Below are 23,850 nucleotides of genomic sequence, written 5' to 3' on the forward strand. Positions count from 1 at the left end.
ACCGGGCTATGTCCATGTGCAGCCGCCAGGCCGCCCGAGGAGCCCTTCGGCCACAGCCCAGGCTGCCGAAGAGGCACTTCCCGGGGAAAGAGGCGTCACCTGGGCATTTTCAAAAACAGGCCTGGAGACGCGCGAGTGCCGGCAGAGTGGAGCACCTCTTGCCTTTGCTTCGTATCTCTCTATCTTCCCGGCGGCGCCGCGGAGGCGAGAAAGCGGTCGGCGCACGCGCCCCCGATGGGTGGGAGAAAGTAACGGCGCGGCGCGAGGTTTTCGCGCGCGTGCGCCGAGATTCCGGAAGTGACGTCGAAGCGGAAGCGGAAGTACCGGAAGCCGAAGGAGGCAGCAGCAGTGGAGGCAGCAACGCCGGCAGGAGGGAGGCCATGGTGGACTACAGCGTCTGGGACCACATCGAGGTGTCCGACGATGAGGACGAGACTCACCCCAACATCGACACGCCCAGCCTCTTCCGATGGCGGCACCAGGTGAGGGGGAGAGGGAGCCCGCCCCGCCCCGCCTGCAGAAGCTCCTCAGGTGCAGCAGCTTCCCTTCAGGCCAGGCTCCTGCGCCGGCGGAGTGTCTTCCCTCCGCTTTCGGAAAGGCCGCCCTGCTCCCCCTCCTCCGTCTCCTTCAGGCTCCCCCCGCCCCGCCCTCTCCGCCGCAGCCTTTGCGGGCGACGCTCTCGAAACACGCCCGCCGCCACCCCGACCCCTTTCTCCGGCGAGCCTTCTCTACGCGACCCCTCTAAGGCCTGGACCTTCTTGAGCGCGCGCGGCTGAACGGGACGCGCCCCTTTCCCGTTATGCTCCTCCCTTCGCTTCTACCCCTGAGTAGTGCCGGATTTACGTATCAGCTAAACAAGCTATAGCTGAGGGCCCCGCTCTCTTGGGGGCCCCCCAAAAAACTTAAAGGGAAAAAACCCTGGATGTACATTTCCAAAATATTAGATAAAAAACAAATAAAATAAAACCTAGATACAGCAACAGTGTTTTGTGTTGTGTAGGCTCCTATGATGTAAGTAATGGGCCCCGCCTGCTCCCTAAAATATCACTGGTTTGCTTCTTTCTATATATAGGGTGCCTACATTCTGCATGTGCACATGGCTTTAGGTATCTATTACGTCCATCAATTACCATATAGCATATATTCAACACAAAAACCAGCCACAATTTGTTGTTGACAAAGGACAGCTGGACATACAGTGGTACCTCGGGTTATAGACGCTTCAAGTTACAGACTCCGCTAACCCAGAAATAGTACCTCTGGTTAAGAACTTTGTTTCAGGATGAGAACAGAAATTGCGCAGTGGCAACAGCAGGAGGCCCCATTAGCTAAAGTGGTACCTCAGGTTAAGAACAGTTTCAGGTTAAGAACGAACCTCCAGAACGAATTAAGTTCTTAACCCGGGGTACCACTGTATCATCATTCATCATTTTTAATTTGTATACCGCCTTTTTATCTTCCAATACTCAAGGCGGTTTACAAGCTGAAGAAACAAAAAATGTACATCTTGTAACAATCTAATGCAATACAAAAATGTGATAATAAAACATAACTTTAAAATAGGCAACCTCCATCAAAAAAGTAACATTCAACAATCATTAGAATAGTATAAAATAATAATATCAACATATAAAAGTTAAACAGAAATCCACTCAACGGTTACAGTATAATCTAAACTATAATCAATAAAACAACGGCAAGCCACAGTACATAAAACAGTACAATACACATTGAGAAGCAGAGGGTGGAGCAAAGCAGGTGGAAGGAGGCCTTGCCTGATGGAGTCTCTCCCCTATAAGCTAAACAAGCTATTAAAGGGGGGAAACTGGATGTACATTTCCAAAATAAAAGATAAAAAATAAAATAAAACCTACATACAGCAACAGTGTTTTGTGTTGTGTAGGCTCCTATGATGTAAATAATGGGCCCCGCCTGCTAGCCTGCTCCCTAAATATCACTGGTTTGCTCATTTCTGTATAAAGGGTGCCTACATTATGCGGATGCAGGTGGCGCTGTGGGTAAAACCTCAGTGCCTAGGGCTTGCCGATCGCATGGTCGGCGGTTCGAATCCCTGCGGCGGGGTGAGCTCCCGTCTTTTGGTCCCAGCTCCTGCCCACCTAGCAGTTCGAAAGCACCCTTAAGTGCAAGTAGATAAATAGGTACCGCTTTATAGCGGGAAGGTAAACGGCATTTCTGTGTGCTGCGCTGGTGCTGGCTCGCCAGAGCAGCTTCGTCATGCTGGCCACGTGACCCGGAAGTGTCTCCGGACAGCGCTGGACCCCGGCCTCTTAAGTGAGATGGGCACACAACCCTAGAGTCGGACACGACTGGCCCGTACGGGCAGGGGTACCTTTACCTTTACCTTACATTCTGCATGTGCAAATGGCTTTAGATAGCTATTATGTCCATTAATTACCATATAGCATATATTCAACACAAAAACCAGCCACAATTTGTTGTTGACAAAGGACAGCTGGACATATAAAGGGCCCTATTACCTTCAGTAGCTTAGGGGCTCATCAAACCTAAATCTGGCCCTGCCCCTGAACCAGAGTTTCAGATTGCAAGCTCCTTGCGGGCAGAGGCTGCCTGCCTCAATAAAATACCACATACACGTATATATTAAATACATTGTATAAATATTGATGGTGGCTTTCGGTTTGGGCTTTCGACTAATAGCACACTTTTTTCCGGATCCTGCTTTGCTTCTGCTTTTGTACTGTGACAGGAGGGAGAAAAGCAACGTTTAATACAGGTTTAAATGATGAGCGACTTAAAGTTTTAAAAGATAAAAGCTATCTCAGGAAGGCACCTTGAATGAATTTAAATGTTAAGCGCCTGTTTTTTCAACCATTTAGTTAGCTAAAAGTTCTTTAGGTGTTCCACACCCCCTCATATTTATGCCAAAATAAACCAATATGTCAGAAGAAATGGGTAATCTATGATATTTATTTTTGTGTTTTTATATTGTAAACTGCCTTGTGATCCTCAGATGAAGGGCAGTATAGAAATTTAAGAAATAATAATAACAATGCCTATTTATTACCGTTAAATTTATTGGTGGCTTTTTTGCCACAGGCAGCCCATAGCAACTTACAAAAAAGCCTCCTTTCTGTCTGTATTTATAGATGGGACCACATATAAAAGCCTTCACTCCTGGAGGTATGTATCCTTCACAGGTGGTTCAGCTGTGTAAGGGCCAAAATGTGTAGGCAATGCCAAAGTACTATATGTTGTTCACTACATTTTGAATTGTGTTGTTTCTGACACTAGTAAAAGTAGTACAGTACACAGACTGGAACTTGGAGACCACCCCAAAACAGTAGTGTGATATGATATATATGTTTTCCCAACTCTCAAACACCTAAGAGGTAAAAAAACAACAACTCACTTGTAAGAAAACACTAAAATCTTTTTGCGTTTTTTCTTTATGAACAAGATTGGTTTGTAGCCAAATAACGAATTGAAAAACCATAGTTTGCAACTGCCCAAATGTTTAATAAGATTAGTGTTTTCCATGTGGGAATGAATGCATATGATGCCCAGGAATAAAACCCATAAATGCAAAAAAATTATGCTTGGTTTTCTCAGCAGCTCTAACTTTGTTTTAGTTTCTAGCCTCACCTTATGTAGGTTCAGAAGACACACAGCCCTGCCTGTAATAAGTTTAATGTGTGTCTTGTCAGTTTCCAAGGAGCAGGCACAGCAAGTTAAAATGGCAAGAGTGTAAAGGCAGCATAATGCCAAAAATGTCTAGATCCCAGCTTACACTTCACAGTGTGTGAGATCAGAGGAGATGATCATCTCTTCTGACCTCCTTCCATATAGGCTGGGGGATTAATCCTACTAGGCATATCTTTTGCTGCACACAGGAGCCTCTGTCTAAAGCTTGCAAGCATGAGCTTGATGGAAGGACAAATCAAGGAGAGGTTGCCAATAAGAGTAATGGTCTTGAAATTGCATAGTATGTGATGGCTATCCTTTTGAAGGAAGAATTGTCTTATGCTGGTCCTATGTTTACATTTTATATGCCCACTTTAGTTGTAACGCTTCTTACATTTGTAATGGCTTTGTTCTGCCTGAGCTCCCTGTTAGGACTACTGGTCCCCATTCCCTTGCAGAGGCTAGAGGAATTTGTCAAATAACACAATGTTGCCTTGAAAACTCTGCTTGATCATTGCTATTTTAACTTGCTGTGTTTAGAAACTAGAAAGTGTGTATAAAATGTTGGCAGAGCTTTTTGCCTTTGAAGCTTGAAGACTAGCAGATTTATTTGTGGCATATGTTTCCATTAAGCCCATTATATGTTGTGTGAAGTGTCCTCAGTTGACAGATATGGAGATAAACACACATGAGTACACTGCAAAAGGTAGCAGCAGTAAGTCTGTAATTCTATTATATGGAGTCCAAATTTATGCAAGATAAGAATGAGTGATCCATTCACAATATGTGGAGTAAAGACATTGTAATATTATTGTTCTGTTAGTCTTAACTCCTGAAGTGAGACTGCTATTTTCTATAGTGTGAAAGACAAGCCAGGAATCTGAATTGCGCTATTCAGCTTTGCTGATAAATTCTAGTTCAGCAATCTCATTTTGGATGTACTCCCTTTTGAAGTATTGTAGTTGCTATTGAAGTATGATGACTTCAAGGTCAGAGTAGCAGGGTGTACTTGGAATTTGAAGTATTCTCCTACTGGTTGCTGAATATTTTGACTTGCGATACCAGATTTCTGCCAGGAAAGCTTTGCCTAGAAAACATTGCCAGCCTTCTTTCCTGGGTTCCCAAACTCTTAGTGACCACCAAAGCAGCCATTCCACTCACCCACGCTGCTGTGTATGCAGGAGCAGAAAGATGTTTGTAGGTAGGAGGTATTCATGTGCGGAGCTGCTGTCTTTGTGTGGTATACATGCACTCCCTTTCTGCACATGTAAAGGTTTGTGTGAGAGAGTTGTTTATTAGTACAATAAAATCCCAACAAATTGGCAAGCAAAAATATAAATATATAAAATAGTAAAATTCCAACATAGGAGGGCCAGAAGAAAGCCTTGTCACAAGGATGAAAATATGCTCTCATCAACCTTTTTATATCCCTCATTCTTTGAGGCTGGAAGCCTGAACTGACATTGATAAATATTAAGGGTGGGATCCACCTAGCAAGACCCGTCAGTGGAAGTCTTGCACAAGGTCTTCTGCTTGTGCAGCACAACTTTCACACACACACTCCCCCTCTCCTAAGACCTTAAATTTGCTGGGTGTATGTATCAGGCAGACTCCTTGAACAAGGAGAGGGGGCTTGTTCTGTCTGGTAGGCTGAAAAGCTTTCTCTGACAGAACAAAGCTTAACGCAGCCAGAAGAGTTAAGGCTACTTTCACCACCACTCTGTTCTAACCATCCAATCTGTGTAATAACTGCTAAATAACTTTTTTTAAAAACTAAAATAAAATAAAATTATAAATACAATGTTAATAGTTGCCATAAAAAGAAACAGTCCAGTACCCTGCACCAGGCTTTCTAGCCAAGTACAGACCCCTAGAAGCTTAGAATAAGAAAGATTATATTTTTGCTTTTTCCTGACTTCAGGATAACCCATGGGGGCCTTCAGTAGCAATTTTCCCTGATGCCTTCTGGTGACCTCACACATGCTTGCTAGTTAGTCTCCATGTGGTGGAAGTGGAAAGTTGCTCCTTGGGCTGCAGGCTACAGGCTATGAGTCAAAGGGTTAGAGCCCTTTAGCTCTTGTTCTTCAACTTGAGCTTCTGCCAGGAGCTTAATATTGCCTGGCTGGGAGGAGAAAACAGCTAGGATTTTATTCATTTTTAAAAAGATGAATACATCAGATGTCCACCAGCTGGGGGCAGGGGACTTTGTCCCACATTTCTCTGTCAACTGGAGGTTGTGTGTATGTGTGTGTGTGAAGTCCTGGTCTCAGCTGACAGCTCTACTCTAAACTAGAAGTGAACTAACCTTTTTGTGACAGAAGGTGCCAGATGGCTATATTTCATACAGGTAACTTGGTGTACCTCATTCTGGGTTGGAAGTGTCCCAGTATTAGCTTGAAGTAATAAAGAGGCTGTAGTCACTTGGACTATACTGACTGAATACAACCCGTTTTCCAGGCCCGAGTCGAGAGAATGGAACAGTTCCACAAGGAGAAAGAAGAGGTGGACAAAGGGTGTCGGGACTGCAAGCGGAAACTAGCTGAGTGTCAGAAGAAGATAAAAGAGCTTGAATTGGCCAACGTAGATAGCACCAAAAGTGAGCTGCAAAGGCTGCAGGCTGAGGCACAGCAACTCAAGAAAGAAGAGAAGAGTTGGGAAGAGAAGGCGGACGATCTCAGGAAGAAGGAAAAGAACATGCCTTGGAATGTGGACACACTCAGCAGAGATGGCTTCAGTAAGGTGGGTCTAATTGCTATGCAGCTTTGATTGATATGCACTCATTTGCTACCGGGAAGACTCAGTGTCTGGCCTTAAACTAAATTATGTGAATTGCACATATCTGGGCCTTGGATGACTTTTTACATATATCAGAAAAACTTTATGAAAGAAAATTAAAAATCTAGTTCAGTGCCCTGGCCTATATAAATTGGGATCCAGTTACTTGAAGGAGTGCTTTCTCCCATGTCCACATGCCCATGCATTGTTAAGACCTGTGGCAGAGGACCTTCTGGTAGTGCTACAGCCACCTAAAATATTCCAGGCAGCAACTCACTGGAGGGTCTTCTCAGTGTTAGCATTCCAGTTATGAAACTCCTTCTGAGTTGCGCCTGGCACTGACTATTAAGAGCTTTAAGCGCCGGCTCAATAATTGCTTTTTCACTTGGGTGTTTGCTGTGCATTAGTGTCTGTTTTCTAATTACCGAGAGTGATATGCTACATTTATTTATGGCTTATTGTGTATGTTGTCTCTTGCTTTTTCCTCATACTCATTTACTCTTATCAGTGATAAATAAGTAAGTAAAACATTTTGCAGGCAAATAACTTTTTTGGGGGCTTGATAATAAGGCTTCTGAAGGGATCAAAATTTTTAGCAAGGATTGTTGTTTGTCTCTCTTGTCGATGAAAAGTAAACTCTACAAATTTTTAAAAATACTTGTATGCCACAATTTAATTTTAAAAATCAAAGCAGTTTTTACAGCAATTATATCTGTAAAATAAAAAATGCAGTTGCTAACAATTAGGTTTTAGGATAGCATACCAAACACTGGTTTTATTTCCTGAGTACTGAACTGAGGGAAGCAAGAATGGGAATCAAGCCTTAGAAATATTCTGGGATGAAGAAATGAAAGCCTCAGAAAGACTCCCTTAAACCCATTTGTTAAGCTCAGAGTATTATGAGTTGAGTGACTCATCTTCAAGGGCAATGGAATCAGTTTTAGTTAAGTTTGCCAAGACCAAAATACTCTGACATTCCATTCCAACTTCAGCACAGTTTTGTTTACTAGATCTGTGGGATGATCATTTGAATAGTTTCAGCTCTCGAGAACTCTTGACATAGAGTCAGAGTTGCCTAGAACCTCAGTTGCCCAGAAATGGAAAACCTTGCTGGATTTGTGGTGTTTGTTTTGGTATAAAAATATGTGGAGTTTTGCATTAGCTGAAAAAAGAATTCATAAATTATGTGTTGCCAAAGACTTGGAGGACCCTGAAAAATTATCTTATATACAAAAAATAAACACATAGGACTCATCTCCACAATAAAATGTGAAATTCATCTTTCCTAATGGTCTTAAGTACTTTACCAACTTAATATTAAGTCTCACTTGAATATACTGTGCTGCTTTTTAATTTATTTGATTTTTATTGTATTGATGATTTCTTTCAATAAAATGTTTAAAAAAGAAAAAAAGATGACTAAATTAATTCCAAGGCTGCCAAATATTTTACAGCAGTGATGGGAAGCCTGTCACGTTCCAGATCATGTTACACTCCAACTCCCCCTTCCCCACCGACCACATAGTCAGGGATGATCTGAGTTGTAGTGCAACAACCTCTGCAGAGCTGCAGGTTGTTCATCCTGGGTTTTCTGGATTGTTTTATCTGTTCGGTTGCACTTGATCCTTTTGAAGCTGCTTCATCTCTTCATTCTTTAGCCGGTATTTTCCTTTTCTTACTGTATTCCGCCTAGGACTATCCTGGTCACCCTTTGTTGGTTTGGCCAAACTTGACTGCACTGTGGTAGCAAAAGTGATTCTAACCATGCTTCCTTTGTTGTTGTAGAGTGTCTTCAATGTCAAGGCGGAGCAGGACGAGGAGTCAGAAGAACAGAAAGAGAAAAAGCACAAAACATATGTGGAGAAGTATGAGAAGCAAATTAAACACTTTGGTGAGAGAAAACATTGCACTGATCTGAGAGTGCTTTGGGTGAAACACCTTCTTTTTCTGTGGCTAAGAGCACTTGAGATCAGTGTGGCAAATTGCAGATATAGCCTTTGTGGACTGATATTCATTTGCTTGACTGCCTTGGTTCTACCATCTGTCTGGTCATTTTAACTGTATCTAGTTTTGAAATTGTTTTATGGTTTATGTTTTATGGGTCTTTGGACCGCAATAAAGTATTGATTGATATTCATTTGTAGTTAGGTAGGCTTGGTATGGCTGGCTTGTAATTCTAGCTTAAAGTTCTTTCAAAGAAGATCAGAAGAGAGGAAATCTGTAGTCATGAGTACCAGAAATGAGTAGTTGTACTCAGTATGGTCTCTCTGTCTTCCCTATGTGCAGGGAACCAGGGTGCTCTTGACCCCCTTCAGCAAAATCAGATAGCTCAAACTGTAGTTAGGAGACTGTGTAGAAATCTGTCTGGTCACCCAGAGCTGAATAACAGGATGATTGATATGTTCTGTGCCCTACCTTGACTCATGTTCTACTCCAATCCCTTTTGGTTTACTTATATCAGGAGAACATGGGTATCTGTTTTTCCCTGTTACAAAATTGGGTTAGGTCCTATTCTGGGAGAGGGAATGGTCTGGTAATCAACATAACCATGTGCCTGATCCTGTCAGGCTGCAACTAAAGGTAACTGGAGCTTGCCTGGTCCAGCTGGCAGCATTGGTTGGATTGGGGACTGCCAATTTCCAGTGCCTACTCTGTAAATAATACATTGGAGAAATGCATCTAGAAAAATGAGGATGTGCAGATGTAATACTTCATGAGTTGCTTACTTAACCTAACCCTAACCCAACCCCAACTCCAACTGTAACCCTAATCTCCAGCCCAGCGTTAGGATATTGGAAGATATGCTTTGTTTTTCAATGACAAATTGCTTGTTCTGTGCAAAACAAAACAGAGTCTCTTAGGTCTTAACCATGCTTTAGTGAGCAATTCCTGGTCCCCATACAGTATGAAACTGTAGTGGGGGGGGGGGAGGAAAACCCAGAAGCAAAAGCTTCCAGTCTCCTTGTGGCTATAGTTGATAAAGTGAGAGGAGCGGAGCGTTTGAGCCCAATACTTGGCAGACTTGCTGCTGTAGTTCTAGACTGGCTTATTGCTGCTTCTGAACCCTGCCATTGCAACAAGGACCAGCAATCCCATTTTACATTGAGGACTGTGTTCACAAAAAGGCAAGCCTTTTTAGCACTAGTGTGGAATAAGTTTCTTATACTGTGTTTAAGAAAATAAAAGCAGCTCTGCTTGATCATTTAAAAATAAATAGCATTAACATACATGAACATCAGTGCATCTTACGTGAACATCAATTCAGGTTATATAAAGTAGCTTTTAGAAACCAGTATCCTTCGCCCTTGTACCAATTGACCAATTGGAATTTTTTCTTTGTTTTAATAATCTTGTTACCATAAGGATTTAACTTCTTTAATATTATGTATGCTCCCAAGTCAAACTTCATCACTATTCTGGCTTCCCCAGTTGCTGCTTATGTGTTTCCTGTTACATGACTGTAAAGTGCTAGCAGTTTTTTACAGTGCTGTCATCTGTGTGTTAAAAGTCCAAAAGCCTGGTTAGGAAATTACCCCCCACCCCTAAAATCTGATTTTTATGCTCCTATTTTCTTGTTTCAAAAGGAATGCTGCGGCGCTGGGATGACAGCCAGAAATATCTGTCTGATAACCCGTATCTTGTGTGTGAAGAGACAGCCAATTATTTAGTCATTTGGTGTATCGATCTGGAAGTAGAAGAGGTGAGTAAAGCTGGTGTAGTTTCTCCAGAAGCTGCAGTGGAAAAGACTGAGGACTGTCAGTGTATGACTCAAAACAAATGAGGACAGTGTGTTTGAGAAACTTTGGTGACTGCAAGGCAAGCCCTTAAGGGCCTCCTGCCTGTATTTACATTCAATCCCCATTTACACTGGGGTTATGTTCAAAGGCACCACACATTTAAGTGAAATCACATGTATTTGAAACACCATTGAAAAAGCCTGCAAACACCCTGTTATGCCCCTTTTTGTGATGTTTTAGGGTCACTTCCAGGTTCGGCATGATGTGCGTTTGCGCAGTCGCACATATTGAACATGCATAAATGGGGGTTGCCTGTATTTCAGGTCTTATTATTAAGATTCCAAATAAGTATTTAGATCTAGCAGTTGCTTCAGTACTAGGAGTTAATAGCAGAGTTTTCCGTGAACCTGCTTCAGTCACTTTGTGCAGTTTGATGGCTGGCTACCTCATAAGCAGCCAGTGTGGTTCTTCTGTCACATTTAACAGATTGCTTGAACCTGCTCTGCAGGATTTATTTCCTCTGACAGTGGAATTATTTCAAGTGTTGTTTTGTGTCTGGTACTGTAGCGCCCAGGTCTTGCTGAGTCAGCCACTGCTGTCTCACTGCCAGCTATATGCCCAGAAGAAAATTCCAATTTTAGAGATGGCCTCATGTATTTGCACAAAAAAAAACACAAAACCACAGCATTGATTCTAGATACTATCCTGGGAAAATGAAGGGACCAGGAAGGCAGAATTCTGTATGCTTGATGGACATGGTTCTGGGCCATCTGGTATCCTATGGTTGTAACCTTGGTAGCCTGAAGCTGAGATGGAGAGAGGGAGGATTGGGAGTGAGTTTTGAATGACATTCTGAATGTAATCATTTGCATGCTGGGCCAGGCTCAAATGACATATTGACAAGGGGTGTGTGAGTGTGTCTTTAAAAGTGCAACTGTTCTTTTGTCACCTGTCTCAGAAACATGCCCTGATGGAACAAGTGGCTCATCAGACCATAGTGATGCAGTTCATCCTAGAGCTGGCCAAGAGCCTGAAGGTTGACCCTAGAGCTTGTTTCAGACAGTTCTTTGCTAAAATCAAGGTGAGACTATTGCCCAGGTAATAGAGGAAAACCTTATCTTGGCTCTCCCCCACCCCTGGACCAACTTTGACAGGTGAGTTGAACCATTCACCTGTCAGTCACATGATGTCATAATGACATCAGATGATTAATATATGAAAATTGAAAGCTGATTGGTGTCAGTTAGCTGATCAGTACCTACACAGCTTGAAAGAGGTTCTCTGTGACTACCAGTCAGCTGATCATTGATTATACTGGGCCCCTTTGAAGTCTCTGCAGAGGGGGTAATGCTTCTAAAAACTCATTTCTTCTGGAAGTTCAGCAGAGTTCTGGCTTGAGTGTATTTAACAAATAGTGTGATGTATTTAGGTTTTGGTTGGCATTTTATGGACAAGATAAGCGTAACATCTTGTAAAGTTTGATTTGCTCCCCTGTTAAAGGGCAAGATATCTGCTCAGTACTGTGTTCTCATGTATGTCCTCCCCCCCTTTCTTCCCTGCCACCTTTTCCAATTTCATACAGACTGCTGACCAGCAGTACATGGAGGGTTTTAATGATGAACTGGAAGCCTTCAAAGAGCGAGTGCGGGGCCGGGCTAAGGCACGCATTGAGAGAGCCATGAAAGAGTATGAAGAAGAAGAGCGCCAGAAACGACTGGGGCCTGGTGGCCTTGATCCTGTAGAGGTTTATGAATCACTCCCACCCGTGAGTCACTAAGGCTTCTAACTGAACAAATTGATTGTATGAGGTTAACCCTTTTGCTTCCCTCTGTGTGTGTGTGTGTGTGTGTGTGTGTGTGTGTGTACGCATGTGCGAATGGTGGCTAACTTGCTTTTGTCCATTCACTCTTGGCCTATCCTTAGGAGTGGGGGTGAGTGTGAAAGCAGACAGCGTGGCTGCAGAACATTTCCCACACAAGCACACAGCCTCTCCTCAGCCGATCTGTGTAGATCAGCTGAGGCTTCCCTCATTACCTTTTTTTAGCCTATGAGATGTGTGATGACTGGGGAGGGGGCAATTTATATTCCTATCAAGGGTCTTGGCTGAACAAAGGTGCTGTGATTACCTGTATATTTTTTTCTCTGCTGCTGCTGCCACCTAAATCAACAGTGTCTTCTGAGCTCAGAAGAAAATGTTTGGGGCAAAGGGTCTGGCTCCCAGGCTGTAGGGTTAGCCACCTCTAGCTTATATTCAGTTTTTAACCTTATCTTAGCCCAGGGGTTCTAGCCATTTCTGTTCTTATCTATCTGCAACTTGGGGTGTTAGGGGAGGAGTAGTACTCCTGGCAGGGGACACATCGTCCTCCCTCCAAGGTGCTTTGTCCAACTTTGATCCCCACCCTGCACTTCAGTCTCACCTGTGGCTCCTAGAAGCTTGTCAGCATTCCTTCACTGCAGTGGGTTGAACTAGATGACCCTCAGGTTTCCTTCCAATGCTACACTTCTGTGACTCTAGAGAGTTTACTTTATTAATAGCCAATTTATTTGTAATTGAATGGAGGCCTTTCTGCTTGCACAGCATGTGCTCTGCCTCTGAGCTTTAGATAGTCTGTACTGTTTATACACTGGGATGCGGGTGGTGCTGTGGTCTAAACCACTGAGCCTTGGGCTTGCCGATCAAAAGGTTGGCGGTTCGAATCCCCACAGTGGGGTGAGCTCCTGTTGCTCCGTCCCAGCTCCTGCCAACCTAGCAGTTCAAAAGCACATCAAAGTGCAAGTAGATAAATAGGTACCACTCCGGCAGGAAGGTAAACAGCATTTCCGTGCACTGCTCTGGTGTTGGGTTTTGTTGTGCCAGAAGTGGCTTAGTCATGCTGGCCACATGACCTGGAAAAACTGTCTGCAGAGCAGACAAACACCGGCTCCCTCGGCCTGTATAGCGAGATGAGTGCCACAATTCCAGAGTCGTCCGCGACTGGACTTAACTGTCAGGGGTCCCTTTACCTTTACTGTTTCTACAACTCAAGATTTCTGCAGTCCTTTCATCTCTTCCCCTCTATATACATGCATATTTCTTCTTCCCAGGAGCTCCAGAAATGCTTTGATGTGAAAGATGTACAGATGCTTCAGGATGCTATCAGCAAAATGGAACCTGCTGTGAGTATTCTCAAAGTTAGGATTAGACTCCTTCCTTTCAAGTTATGGGATTATGTATCCAGATAGATATAGGAGATGTTAATTTATACATTCAAACATGTATGAGCACTCTCTGCCACTACTCTCCCCTCTGACGCAAGGCTTGAAGACGTGCTCACATCTGCCACAGTCAATAATTAAACTTCCTCTGTGCCCTCCAAATCCGTAAATTGTGTGATTTTTCGTGGCAGCCCATTTTGGGAAATTTGGCACATACAATTGCATGCTGAAGCACCCTAATCTACACAGGTACCATAAGCATTATTGACCTTCCACTACACAGCTTATTGGACCCATTAGCTGTGTTTGGTACCCTGCTTAAATTTCAGCATTGCATGCTGGCTCCAAGCCTGATAAGCTACTGAAATAAGCACCTGTATATTTTACATTAGGAATCAGACTTGCAGGGGGAAATCTCCCCTTCTAATCAAATTTCTTTTTTCTAACCAAAATTTTCCTTAAGCATAGAGCCACTTGAGGGAATTTTGTCATCATTTCTATAAGAAATTGATACATCCCAACAGAAGCTTCCCTTTTGCCTGTAAAGACCTATGGTTTAGTGCAGTGATGGCCAAACTTGGCCCTCTGGCTGTTTTGGGACTACAATTCCCATCATCTCTGACCACTGGTCCTGTTAGCTAGGGATGATGGGAGTTGTAGTCCCAAAAACAGCCAGAGGGCCAAGTTTGGCCATCACTAGTTTAGGGTAAGAGACTTTATGCCTCTTGCATACTTTGCTATAGCAGCCTCTGCTGCAGATTTGTTTAAACTACTTAATCTTAAAAACTATTCTTGAAGTTCACAGTCTTGCTTTATTTTCTAACCTTTCATTTTAGGATAAAAGACATTCAAACTTAGTAATAGATGAGCTCCCCTTAGCTCAATTTGGAATTGGTATTTACTCACTTTCAGTGCAAAAGTTTTTAAAGAGCTTATCTATTTTCCAAGAAATCTCTCCAGGTTTGTAATGTTAGCACATCTGCTGATGGAGTTGTGCAGACAGTGTTAATGTTGCCTTCCTGGGAATTGTAGTTTTGGTTAAATGCCACATATTGGTCAGATACTCCTCTAGTTCAGAGACTGTGAACCTTTGACTCCAGTTAAAAAAGAACAACAATGTTTTCCAAGCATTTTTCAAAGCTTTAGGTTTTATCAGTAGTTTCCATTGCTTAGAAGCCTAATGAATAAGAATTCCTTAGAGTTGTTAGGTCATGTAAAGTGTAACCTGCATATGGCCCTTAAGCAGGATGTGTTTTGTGTCCCATTGTAGGAAGCGAAATACCACATGCAGCGCTGCATCAGTTCTGGCCTGTGGGTGCCAAATGCCCGAACAGCAGAGGGTGCAGAGAAGGATGACAAGCCAGATGTTGTCTATGAGGAATTTAAGAAGGAGACTTGTGAAGAAGACAAAGGAAGCCCTTGAACCTTTGGCGCAGTTTTCTTTAAAGCAGACTTCTCCTGTCACCCTCTCTCCTTTCTTTCTTTTACACCAAACTATTCAGCGATGATGTGCTTTTACACACTTCATGAATTATATGAGCTGCTTCCTGACTAGCTCTTGCTCTTTCACCACATCAGAAGCCCCTCCCTGTAAGCCCTGCAGAATTGTAAGGAAACTGTCGGAAGGCCCTGTGTTCCATTTTAGGGGAGGGTCTGCCACACCGTGCGGGCTCATAGGGGCCTGGCAGGTCCACCTTCTCTGTCTTGTGGTAATGCCAGTTGGTGTCATAGCTACAAATGTGCTGTTATATCTTTTTGTTTGGCAACCAGTTAAAGGCTATTGAGCAAATAAAAAGACGGAACTAGCTGAGAGTGGAACGGAGTCAGTGAGCACGGTGTGTCTTTTCTCTTGGGAGTCGAACAATTATTTTGTTGTTGTTTAGTTCCAGATCAGGATTGACTGCAGGAACAGCCGGGGGTGCATAGGAATACATGAAGGTGCGCAAGGTGCAAGATTTGATCCCTGGCATCGCCAGCTAATGCATCTTGGGTAGGAGGGCTGGAACGTGGCGAGAACTGCTGGGCAGTCAGATGAAGCAATACGGGGCTAGATAGAACAGTGATGTGACTCACTAATGGACAGCTTGTGGTATACCACCTGAGTTCCAGTGTGGGTCAGTAAAAGCTTGGCAGCAAATTTAGGGCTCATCCACTGACACATGATTTTTGATGCTTGGGCAAGATACCAGAACTATTGTGTCTACTTTGAAGTCTGTTAGAATTACCTGCCGGACCCTCGGAGCCTGTTTCACTTTGTACTGTGTGGTGCCTTGTCGACGTCCCCACCAAGCCTGTATAGATAGCCTGTCTTTTTAAAGGCCAAAGCTGTAGAAAGAATGCTTCCAGCTCTGCAGGAGTGTCCAGGGGGCAGTTCCCTTACTGCATATTCCTGCAGGGCAAGGGGGCTGGGCTGGATGACCATAAGCATCCCTTCCAATTCTGCAATTCAATGTGTAAGAGCAAGAAAGACTCTGAGTATTACACCATAGGGAAGGACTTTACAGTACATAGAGATTGCAGTGCATTATAATGCACAGACATTTCTCTTCAGTCTCCCACAGTAAACTGTAGCGTTAGACCAAGAGCCTCTCTCCAAAAGAGATCTGACTGTAAATTTCCAAAGGTGATGGACCCATAGCCTCTGCAACTTCCCAGAACAATTCAATTGTTTCCTCAGAATCCGGGTCCCAGCTGAGGTGGCCCGCTGCTGTGGGGGGACATTGTTCCTATGGCTTCAACATCTGAGGAATCAGCAGAATAAAGAGGACTGGGTACCCTCTAAGAAAGCCTTTACTTCTATGTAGCCGGGTGTCGAACTTCCATTTCCAAGCCAAGTAATTAGCCTTATGCCAGCCTCTCCTCAGGTCTATAGGGTGACAGAAAACTGTTGTCACCTGACCTGCACTGGGAGCTAAGCGGGAAAGAACTGGAGCGTTCACCCTCCCATGTGAGGGCAAAAAGGCTTAATTTATGTATGTCCTGTCTAGTGGGAGGGACAACTCATGCAAGGACCTCCTCCATTCTTTGCAGAAAATGAACCTTTATGGCAGATGTTGGTTTTATGTATTCTTGCATCATAATGATAGCCTAGAGGGGATCACATCAGTATTTTACCTGAGCCTTTATTCTGAACTGATGATTAGTGTTTTTGCTTTGCTTTTAGTTCTCTTTCAGGTATTGGTTCCAGGGGCTTGAGCTAAAAAATAAAATATTCTGTCTGGTTCTTGGTAAAGGTTGAGTTCTGCTTGCCTGCCTACACCTAAGTCAACATCATTCATTGGAATAAATTATATTCTTGCTTTAAGAAGTTGCAAATAACTGTTTAGCATTTCACAAAATTTGCAGGGCAAAATAATCTCTCACTGCCATGGAGAGTAGGACAAGTGCTGTAGGCCACTATAGATGCTGCAGTTTTAGCTACAGGGCATTAAGTAGCCGTTTTGAAACAGGAATATTTTAAGTTGTCTTGGGCATTTTGTGGGGAGATGGAGTATAAATCAAACTTGGATCATACTCTTAATTGCTCCTCCCCTACCTTTGCAGGCATGTTCTTAAAGAGTACGGTCCAAGCATGGGCAGGGAGCGAATACCCTCATGAACACGAGGGCAGAAAACCAAGGCCAGTCATGATTCAGGATGTTTAGCAAACATGTTCTCCAGATCCTGGGAGATGACCTGGAGCCAACCAGAAGCAATGTTAGGAGAGAACAAGCAGCTTCCCTAGGCCTGGGAAAGAGAGAGGTGGTTTGTACAGGAAATTCCAGGACCTATGCATCATATGCGCTTAACATCTACAAGTAGCAGACTTCTTAAATTCCTGTTCATACATCCTGTGCACAAGCATGAAGCTGCTGACTGGAAGCAGGAGGAAGATAAAACTAATAAGCAGGGAACATAGGGATCTTGACGGTGGGAGCTGGTGCTGGTGAGATTGACCTACAGATCCCAAAACATGGGAGCAAATGTGACGGGGAAAGGATATTGGTTTCCGCATTAAATAGAACTTGACACTCTTGGTGAATGGGAGTGTAGTGTCTGTAAGGTAGTGCATTTGTATATAGTCAGAATACTTGCCATGTTGTCTTGTGAACTGCCCTGAGATCCTTGGATGAAGGGTGGTATAAAAATTTTAATAATAATAATAATAATGCCATGTCTAACTATAAATTTTTGGCAGCCAGAAATTTAGATTGAACAAAGGGAACGGAAGTTGAAAGACACTGCAGGCGAAAGCTAATCCTTCCCATCTGCTGCTCCACGAAAGCCATTGTGCATGGGCTGGGCATAACTAGGACTGAATGTTCTACTCTGTGCTAAATAAATAAAAGGCAGCCCTATGCCCAGGAAGACTGAATTATGTGGCTTTGCATAATTTCATTTTGCAGGTGCTAGGAGCCCAGGAAGTGACATTTTTGTTTCTGACAAAAATGTGATAGTGATATTGATGCAGCTGGGAATAAAATGATAAAGTATTCTCCCCCCCCCCAAACTACAAGGTCTATACATAGACTGCTCTCAGGTATTTGTGCCTGGCCATATTTAAAAAACACCAATAATGCACTGAATATTAATGATTCAATATCTCCATTTAATAAAGTAAACTTGTAATGTCTTATAGAGGGGACACGCAAAACACTGCCATTCTCCTTGCCCAACAAGCTACCAGAGAGAGCCAGCTCCCTCGCAGATGCTTAGAATCAAAGAATTGTAGGGTTGGAATGTACCTTGCAGGTCATCTAGCTCCTGCATTGCAGGAATCTCGACTAAAACATCCAGGACAGATGGCCATCCAGCCTCTGCTTAAAAGTCTCCAATGATGGAGAGTCCACCACCTTCTGAGGGAGTCTGTTCTTGTTTCAGACTTGCTATCCTCACTAAGAGTTTTTCCTATGCTGTCCTAATGAAGGCAAAGTTAATGCTCCACTGAGAAACCCTTAAGTCTTGTGTATGTGTGAGAATGCAGGAAGTTTCATAACTCGGATCCTCATCTGCCCCTGTTCTTTCTTTAATCTAAGCCCTTGCCCTTGCCTATCTCCTAGTTTCTGGTCCTTTTTTGCCAGGGATGGCAGTGCCAGGGAGAGAAGGTATTTGTTTTTTGAGAGAAACTCACAATATTAGTTTGAGAATCCCTGTTTTAGCCCAATAGCATTTGACTTGCTATGTGTGTTCTTTTCCAAGGCAGGGCAGAATAGTAGTGAGAATCAGCCCACCTTTCTGTGTACAATGATTCTGGTTGTTTGCTTGATCTTCAAAACACCTTGCAATTTGTCTGTATGGTTGATGGCTTCTCTTGGAGTCATGTCCATCTTTCAGCGTGACTGCCTCACGACTTAGCAAGATAATTTAGCTGTGTAGACCGATAACCCTTTTTTGAGCTTTGTTATATTTTGCATCTTTTTGACTTGCAGTCATCTCCACTAAGTGCTTGATTATGCTCCCAGTGTTTTAACAAAGATACTCATGCAAATGCTCTCCATCGTCATTTCTATGCTCCTTCCCCACCCACATACATTGTGTAGCACAGAAGCTGCAAGGCCATCAGACAAATGGGAGAAGAATGCAGAGACTTAGGTAATTATTACAAAAGCTCCCTGGAATTATTTGCAAGCTGTTTGTGAGATGAGGGAAGAATAACAGGCTAGAGATCAGAACATTCCTCACAAGGCTTTAGCTAGGCTAGAAACTTAAGAGAAGTGGGAGCAAGAGCAGCTAACTAAACACACATTTGACAGTAAATGACCCCTGGACGGTTAAGTCCAGTCAAAGGCAACGGGTGTGGCACTCATCTCGCTTCAGGCCGAGGGAGCTGGTGTTAGTTTGCAGACAGCTTTCCGGGTCATGTGGCCAGCATGACTAAACCGCTTCTAGTGCAATGGGACACCGTGAAGAGTGCCAGAGCGCATGGAAATGCCGTTTATCTTCCCACTACAGTGGTACTTATTTATCTACTTGCAGTGTTGTGCTTTCAAGCTGGTAGGTTGGCAGAAGCTGGGACAGAGCAACAAGAGCCTACCCTGGATTCGAACCACTGACCTTCCGATCAGCAAGCCCAAGATACTCAGCGGTTTAGACCACAGCGCAGTATTTGAGCTCATGTAGCTAAAGAGTAGGGACGTGGGTGGCGCTGTGGGTAAAAGCCTCAGCGCCTAGGGCTTGCCGATCGAAAGGTCGGCGGTTCGAATCCTCGCAGCGGGGTGCGCTCCCGTTGTTCGGTCCCAGCGCCTGCCAACCTAGCAGTTCGAAAGCACCCCCAGGTGCAAGTAGATAAATAGGGACCGCTTACTAGCGGGAAGGTAAACGGTGTTCCGTGTGCGGCTCTGGCTCGCCAGAGCAGCGATGTCACGCTGGCCACGTGACCCGGAAAGTGTCTCCGGACAGCACTGGCCCCCGGCCTCTTGAGTGAGATGGGTGCACAACCCTAGAGTCTGTCAAGACTGGCCCGTACGGGCAGGGGTACCTTTACCTTTACCTAGCTAAAGAGTATGAGCTTTAAGCAAAGAAATTCCCAAGTCTGTTCTTGCCCCCGCCATATTTCACTGCTCTCAGATCTTAACTGCAATACAGTGGTACCTCAGGTTAAGTACTTAATTCGTTCTGGAAGTCCGTTCTTAACCTGAAACTGTTCTTAACCTGAAGCACCACTTTAGCTAATGGGGCCTCCTGTTGCTGCCGCACAATTTCTGTTCTCATCCTGAGGCAAAGTTCTGTATACAAATTTAATAACTTTTTTAAAAGCTCAATTTCGATGGTTTCCTAAAACAAAAGAAAAGCTCAACAAGTTCGAGGTCTTCCTCAAAAAAACTGCTCAACAACTTTCGGGGTGTCCTGGTTTTTGGTTTTTACTTTCTGAAATATGGCCACCCTACGCCCTTGCTGCATGAAGGCAGCCTGTCTCCCTCCGCTTCCGCAGCAACGACACTAAGTGGCTCCTGACCAGGGAAGCGCCTGGCCAGAGCACCTCAGGGTGACAAGAAGTGCGCATGCGCCCCCGAGGCCTCCAGCCCAAGTAAATCCCTTCACTTGGAGCCGCCAATAGAGAGGCGCGCAGGCCGGTGGGTGGGGTCCCGGCGAAGGGGGGCGGGGCGACGCAAAGGGCACGCCTGGAGGCGGAGGGCGAGCCAATGGGAGGCGGCGTCTCATGGAGCCTATTGGGAGCTGCGTCTCTGTCCGACGGGCGCGAGCGGCGGGCGGGCCTTTTTTGGCTCCCTGAGGCAGCGGCGGCGGGAGGGGGGGGCGTCGGTGTCGAGGGGCTCCCCTCCCCCAGGTGGCGAGGTAGGCGTGAGGCGGAGGAAAGCGCTCCCGGGGTGGGGTCTGGGGGGGGGAGCAGAGGACTCGGTTAAGGAAGGCAAACTCGGGAGCTAGGCGACTCTTCAGGAACGCCTTCTGAGCCCAAGCCCGTCGGTGTTTGTGCGAAGCCCGGCGGCCGGTGGAACCTCCACGCCCAGGCGCAGTCTACCTTTGGGAGAGCTGGGGCAGGCGGAGGCCAACCGCGAGAGGCGCTGGCGCCGGCAGCCGCTTTCCGCCTAGAGACAGCTTGAAAAGAAAAGAAAAAGTAAGATACGCGGTGTTTGGAGGATCGGTAGACCAGTCCCCTCAAGTCGTGTGGCTGCTTCTGCGGCCCCTGGCTTCCGCCGGAGCTTCTCTCTAGTGGCGTGATCTCTTCCCACCCAGAGAGCTGACGAGTGCAATGTGCGAACTAGATGTTTTGGCAAAATGCGGAGCCTTGGAAATGAACACGAGGATGGCACCTGCAGCGAGAGGAAGGATGGCTGTTGCGAAAAGAGTCGTGGGAATAATGTGGTGGAAGTTAGTTCCTCTAGCTTTTGTGGTGTTGAGTGGAGCTGATTTTAATATGCGTTGAAATTGTATTTCTTCTATTCATTTACACAGTTTATTATGTTTTGTTTACTTAAGAGAGCTGTGGTGTATGCACTGGGGAAGATTGCGTGTGTGGGAGATTAATGCCAAATCAATGAGTACAGAGAGATCTTTCAATGTTCCTGTTGACCATGCTTATCTGCATGCTTACCATAAGCTAGAGATAGACTCCTGATTTGAAACAAGACCTGCTGGTGATGGTGGCATTTTCATGCTTCTAGCTGGCTGCTTTGGGGAACCAAGAAATGAAGCAGGTTTGATCCAGCAAAGTTATTATGGGGGTGCTGAGGAGGTACTTGTGATGGAGGCAGCGAAAGGTTTAGATTCAGGGTGAGGGGCATCTGGAGGCCAGAGAGAGGCTATGAGAAGAAGAAAGCTTTGAAAAGGTGGTGGTGGATTCACTATTTATGAAGGCTTGTAAGAATCACTGGTGTATAGTACATATTACATAGTACATAGGGTGCACTGCACAGAAGGTCATGTGTGCCTCAGAGCACTTACTGTCTACATAATCTTAGTAATACCAATAATACCAGTGCAAGATAGCCTTAGACAATGCAGGACCCCCCCCCCCCGTTTCTGCATCCACATTTGCAGTATGAAGTTAATACTGCACACTGTGCTCATGGTAGAGACGAGATCTGTCCTGAGGACTTCCTGACTCACCTTCTGAGCCAGTATGCAACACCAGATCACTAAGTGGATCCTTGGGTGGCACCAGCTGGGGGACCCCCCCCCCAAAGAAGGCTCAGAGCCAGGGGACTGGAGGTGGGATGACAATGAGTGGTCGGAGGGAGAAGAGGGAGCAGACTGAGAAGAGGAGGTGTCAGAAGCTGAAGAGGCAACAAAGTTTATTGAGTGGGGAGAGCCCTGGCAGAGAGCAGTCCAGAATCAGATGCCGAAGCAGAGGCGGAAGGGGCAAGAAGCAGAGATCATGCAGGCTACTGAAGAAGCCAGGGGGTGTTTCCTCTCTTGATGCAACCAGCTTCCCTCCCCGCTGGTCTCAGATTGCTTTGGAAGGACCCAGGGAAGGAGGCAGCTTAGGCCAGTGTTTCCCAACCTTGGGCCTCCAGCTGTTTTTGAACTACAATTCCCATCATCCCTGACCACTGGTCTTGCTAGCTAGGGATGATGGGAGTTGTAGTCCAAAAACAGCTGGAGGCCCAAGGTTGGGAAACACTGGCTTAGGCAACTGTGGGAAGGTGGGGACCTTCAGTCCTTGCAGCTGCCTCATAAGGGGCAAGATCTACCAGGACAGCTTGCTGTGCTCACTAGCCTGGCCTCCCGAGCTAATTGTGTTTCCTTGAATAACGAGTTGACTTCACTGATGCCATGTGATTTATTGCTGACCTGCTCCTGACATCTGCCCCTGACAGTGCTGCAGGCAGAGGGCAATAGATGAAATTCAGAAAGGTTTTTTTTAAAATAAATTGTTGGTGTTCTTTGCCTAAACAAGTTCATAAAGAAACTTATAACGTGGTCTTAGCTAGTTTGTGCACTGTGGGATGATGCAGGATAGAGAAGCTGACCTTGGCAGTTGGAGGCAAAGTAAAAGTCTGAGAGAGAGTGGGGGTTGGGAGCTTCTGGATCCAGTGGACCATCTAATGTAAACTGCAGTTATATTGTCTGCAAACGAGTCTCTGTAGGTGGTTGGTTGAGAGGGAGATTTGAAACCAGAGGAAGCCTGCCTTTGACTATTTATTGGTGCTGTGGGTTAAACCACAGAGCCTAGGACTTGCCGATCAGAAGGTCGGCGGTTCGAATCCCCGCGACGGGGTGAGCTCCCGTTGCTCGGTCCCTGCTCCTGTCAACCTAGCAGTTCGAAAGCATGTCCAAGTGCAAGTAGATAAATAGGTACCGCTCCGGCGGGAAGGTAAACGGCGTTTCCATGCGCTGCTCTGGTTCGCCAGAAGCGGCTCAGTCATGCTGGCCACATGACCCGGAAGCTGTACGCTGGCTCCCTTGGTCAATAAAGCGAGATGAGCGCTGCAACCCCAGAGTCAGTCATGACTGGACCTAATGGTCAGGGGTACCTTTACCTTTATATCCCACCCTTTGCCATGCAGTCCCTGGGTGGGTTACATGCATATAACATCTTCCACCCCAAAGCCTTTGCAGAAGTGAGGGACACCTTGGAGGGGAAGCGATTCCACAATCTGAGGACCACCACAGAAAAAGCCCTCCTGTGCATTGCCATTTCACACGGTGGTGGAAATTCCAGTGTATTTCAACACATATTTGGGGCCCAATATGAGAGCACTGATTACTTACATTGGTGTTGATAAACCAATGAATCAGGAAGCCCTTGATTCAAATCTATCTTCTAGCATGAACTTACTCAGTGATCTATAGCAAGAAAATCTCTCAGACAACCTCATTTTCCCATCTGCAGTACAGAGATAGTAGTGCTGACCTGCCTTACAGGGTTATTGGGATTGCTACAAGATAATGTGAAGACTTGAACATTATAAAAGCATTAACTCAATGCTAGTTAGCATTATGGAAAGAAGGCAATTACTGGGCTGCATAGAGATTTGTACAGAGAGATAGTGGACTGTTTCTGGGGGGTGGGGAGTTCTAGGAAGATCATAGGATTTATAAA

At 45.0% G+C, this 23,850-nt stretch overlaps 2 protein-coding genes across 4 annotated transcripts in view; both read left to right on the forward strand.

Annotated features, from left to right (window-relative positions):
* The first annotated feature begins 318 nt into the window (after positions 1 to 318).
* CDC37 (cell division cycle 37, HSP90 cochaperone) lies at positions 319 to 15,192 on the forward strand. Its single transcript, XM_053370594.1, has 8 exons — positions 319 to 482; positions 6,121 to 6,402; positions 8,224 to 8,329; positions 10,023 to 10,138; positions 11,134 to 11,256; positions 11,758 to 11,940; positions 13,260 to 13,331; positions 14,641 to 15,192. Exons 1-8 carry the CDS (start codon positions 381 to 383, stop codon positions 14,791 to 14,793), a joined length of 1,137 nt encoding a protein of 378 aa, XP_053226569.1. The 5' UTR covers positions 319 to 380; the 3' UTR covers positions 14,794 to 15,192.
* Positions 15,193 to 20,541: 5,349 nt separating this feature from the next.
* The window catches only part of TYK2 (tyrosine kinase 2), a 48,260-nt gene continuing 44,951 nt past the window's right edge, over positions 20,542 to 23,850 (forward strand). Inside the window, exon 1 of one of the 3 annotated variants that reach the window (XM_053370583.1) lies at positions 20,542 to 20,642. Coding sequence is in view for 1 of the 3 variants with exons in the window: in XM_053370580.1 (XP_053226555.1) it covers positions 21,084 to 21,176 (93 nt within the window). In the remaining 2 variants the exon portion in view is untranslated. Of the gene's footprint in view, positions 20,643 to 20,673; positions 20,923 to 21,068; positions 21,177 to 23,850 lie in introns of those variants that run through there. The other 2 variants (XM_053370581.1, XM_053370580.1) reach the window with 2 other exon arrangements.

Source organism: Podarcis raffonei, chromosome 17, assembly GCF_027172205.1.
Source record: "Podarcis raffonei isolate rPodRaf1 chromosome 17, rPodRaf1.pri, whole genome shotgun sequence".
NCBI classification, from domain to species: Eukaryota; Metazoa; Chordata; class Lepidosauria; order Squamata; family Lacertidae; genus Podarcis; species Podarcis raffonei.

What these genes read in the sequence shown, in the direction of transcription:
- CDC37 (XM_053370594.1), top strand. Translation starts at nt 381, where the DNA reads ATGGTGGACTACAGCGTCTGGGACCACATCGAGGTGTCCGACGATGAG. An exon ending in GCAGAGATGGCTTCAGTAAG is followed by an intron (nt 6,403 to 8,223) that starts GTGGGTCTAATT and finishes TTGTTGTTGTAG; the next exon opens with AGTGTCTTCAATGTCAAGGC. An exon ending in TCGATCTGGAAGTAGAAGAG is followed by an intron (nt 10,139 to 11,133) that starts GTGAGTAAAGCT and finishes CACCTGTCTCAG; the next exon opens with AAACATGCCCTGATGGAACA.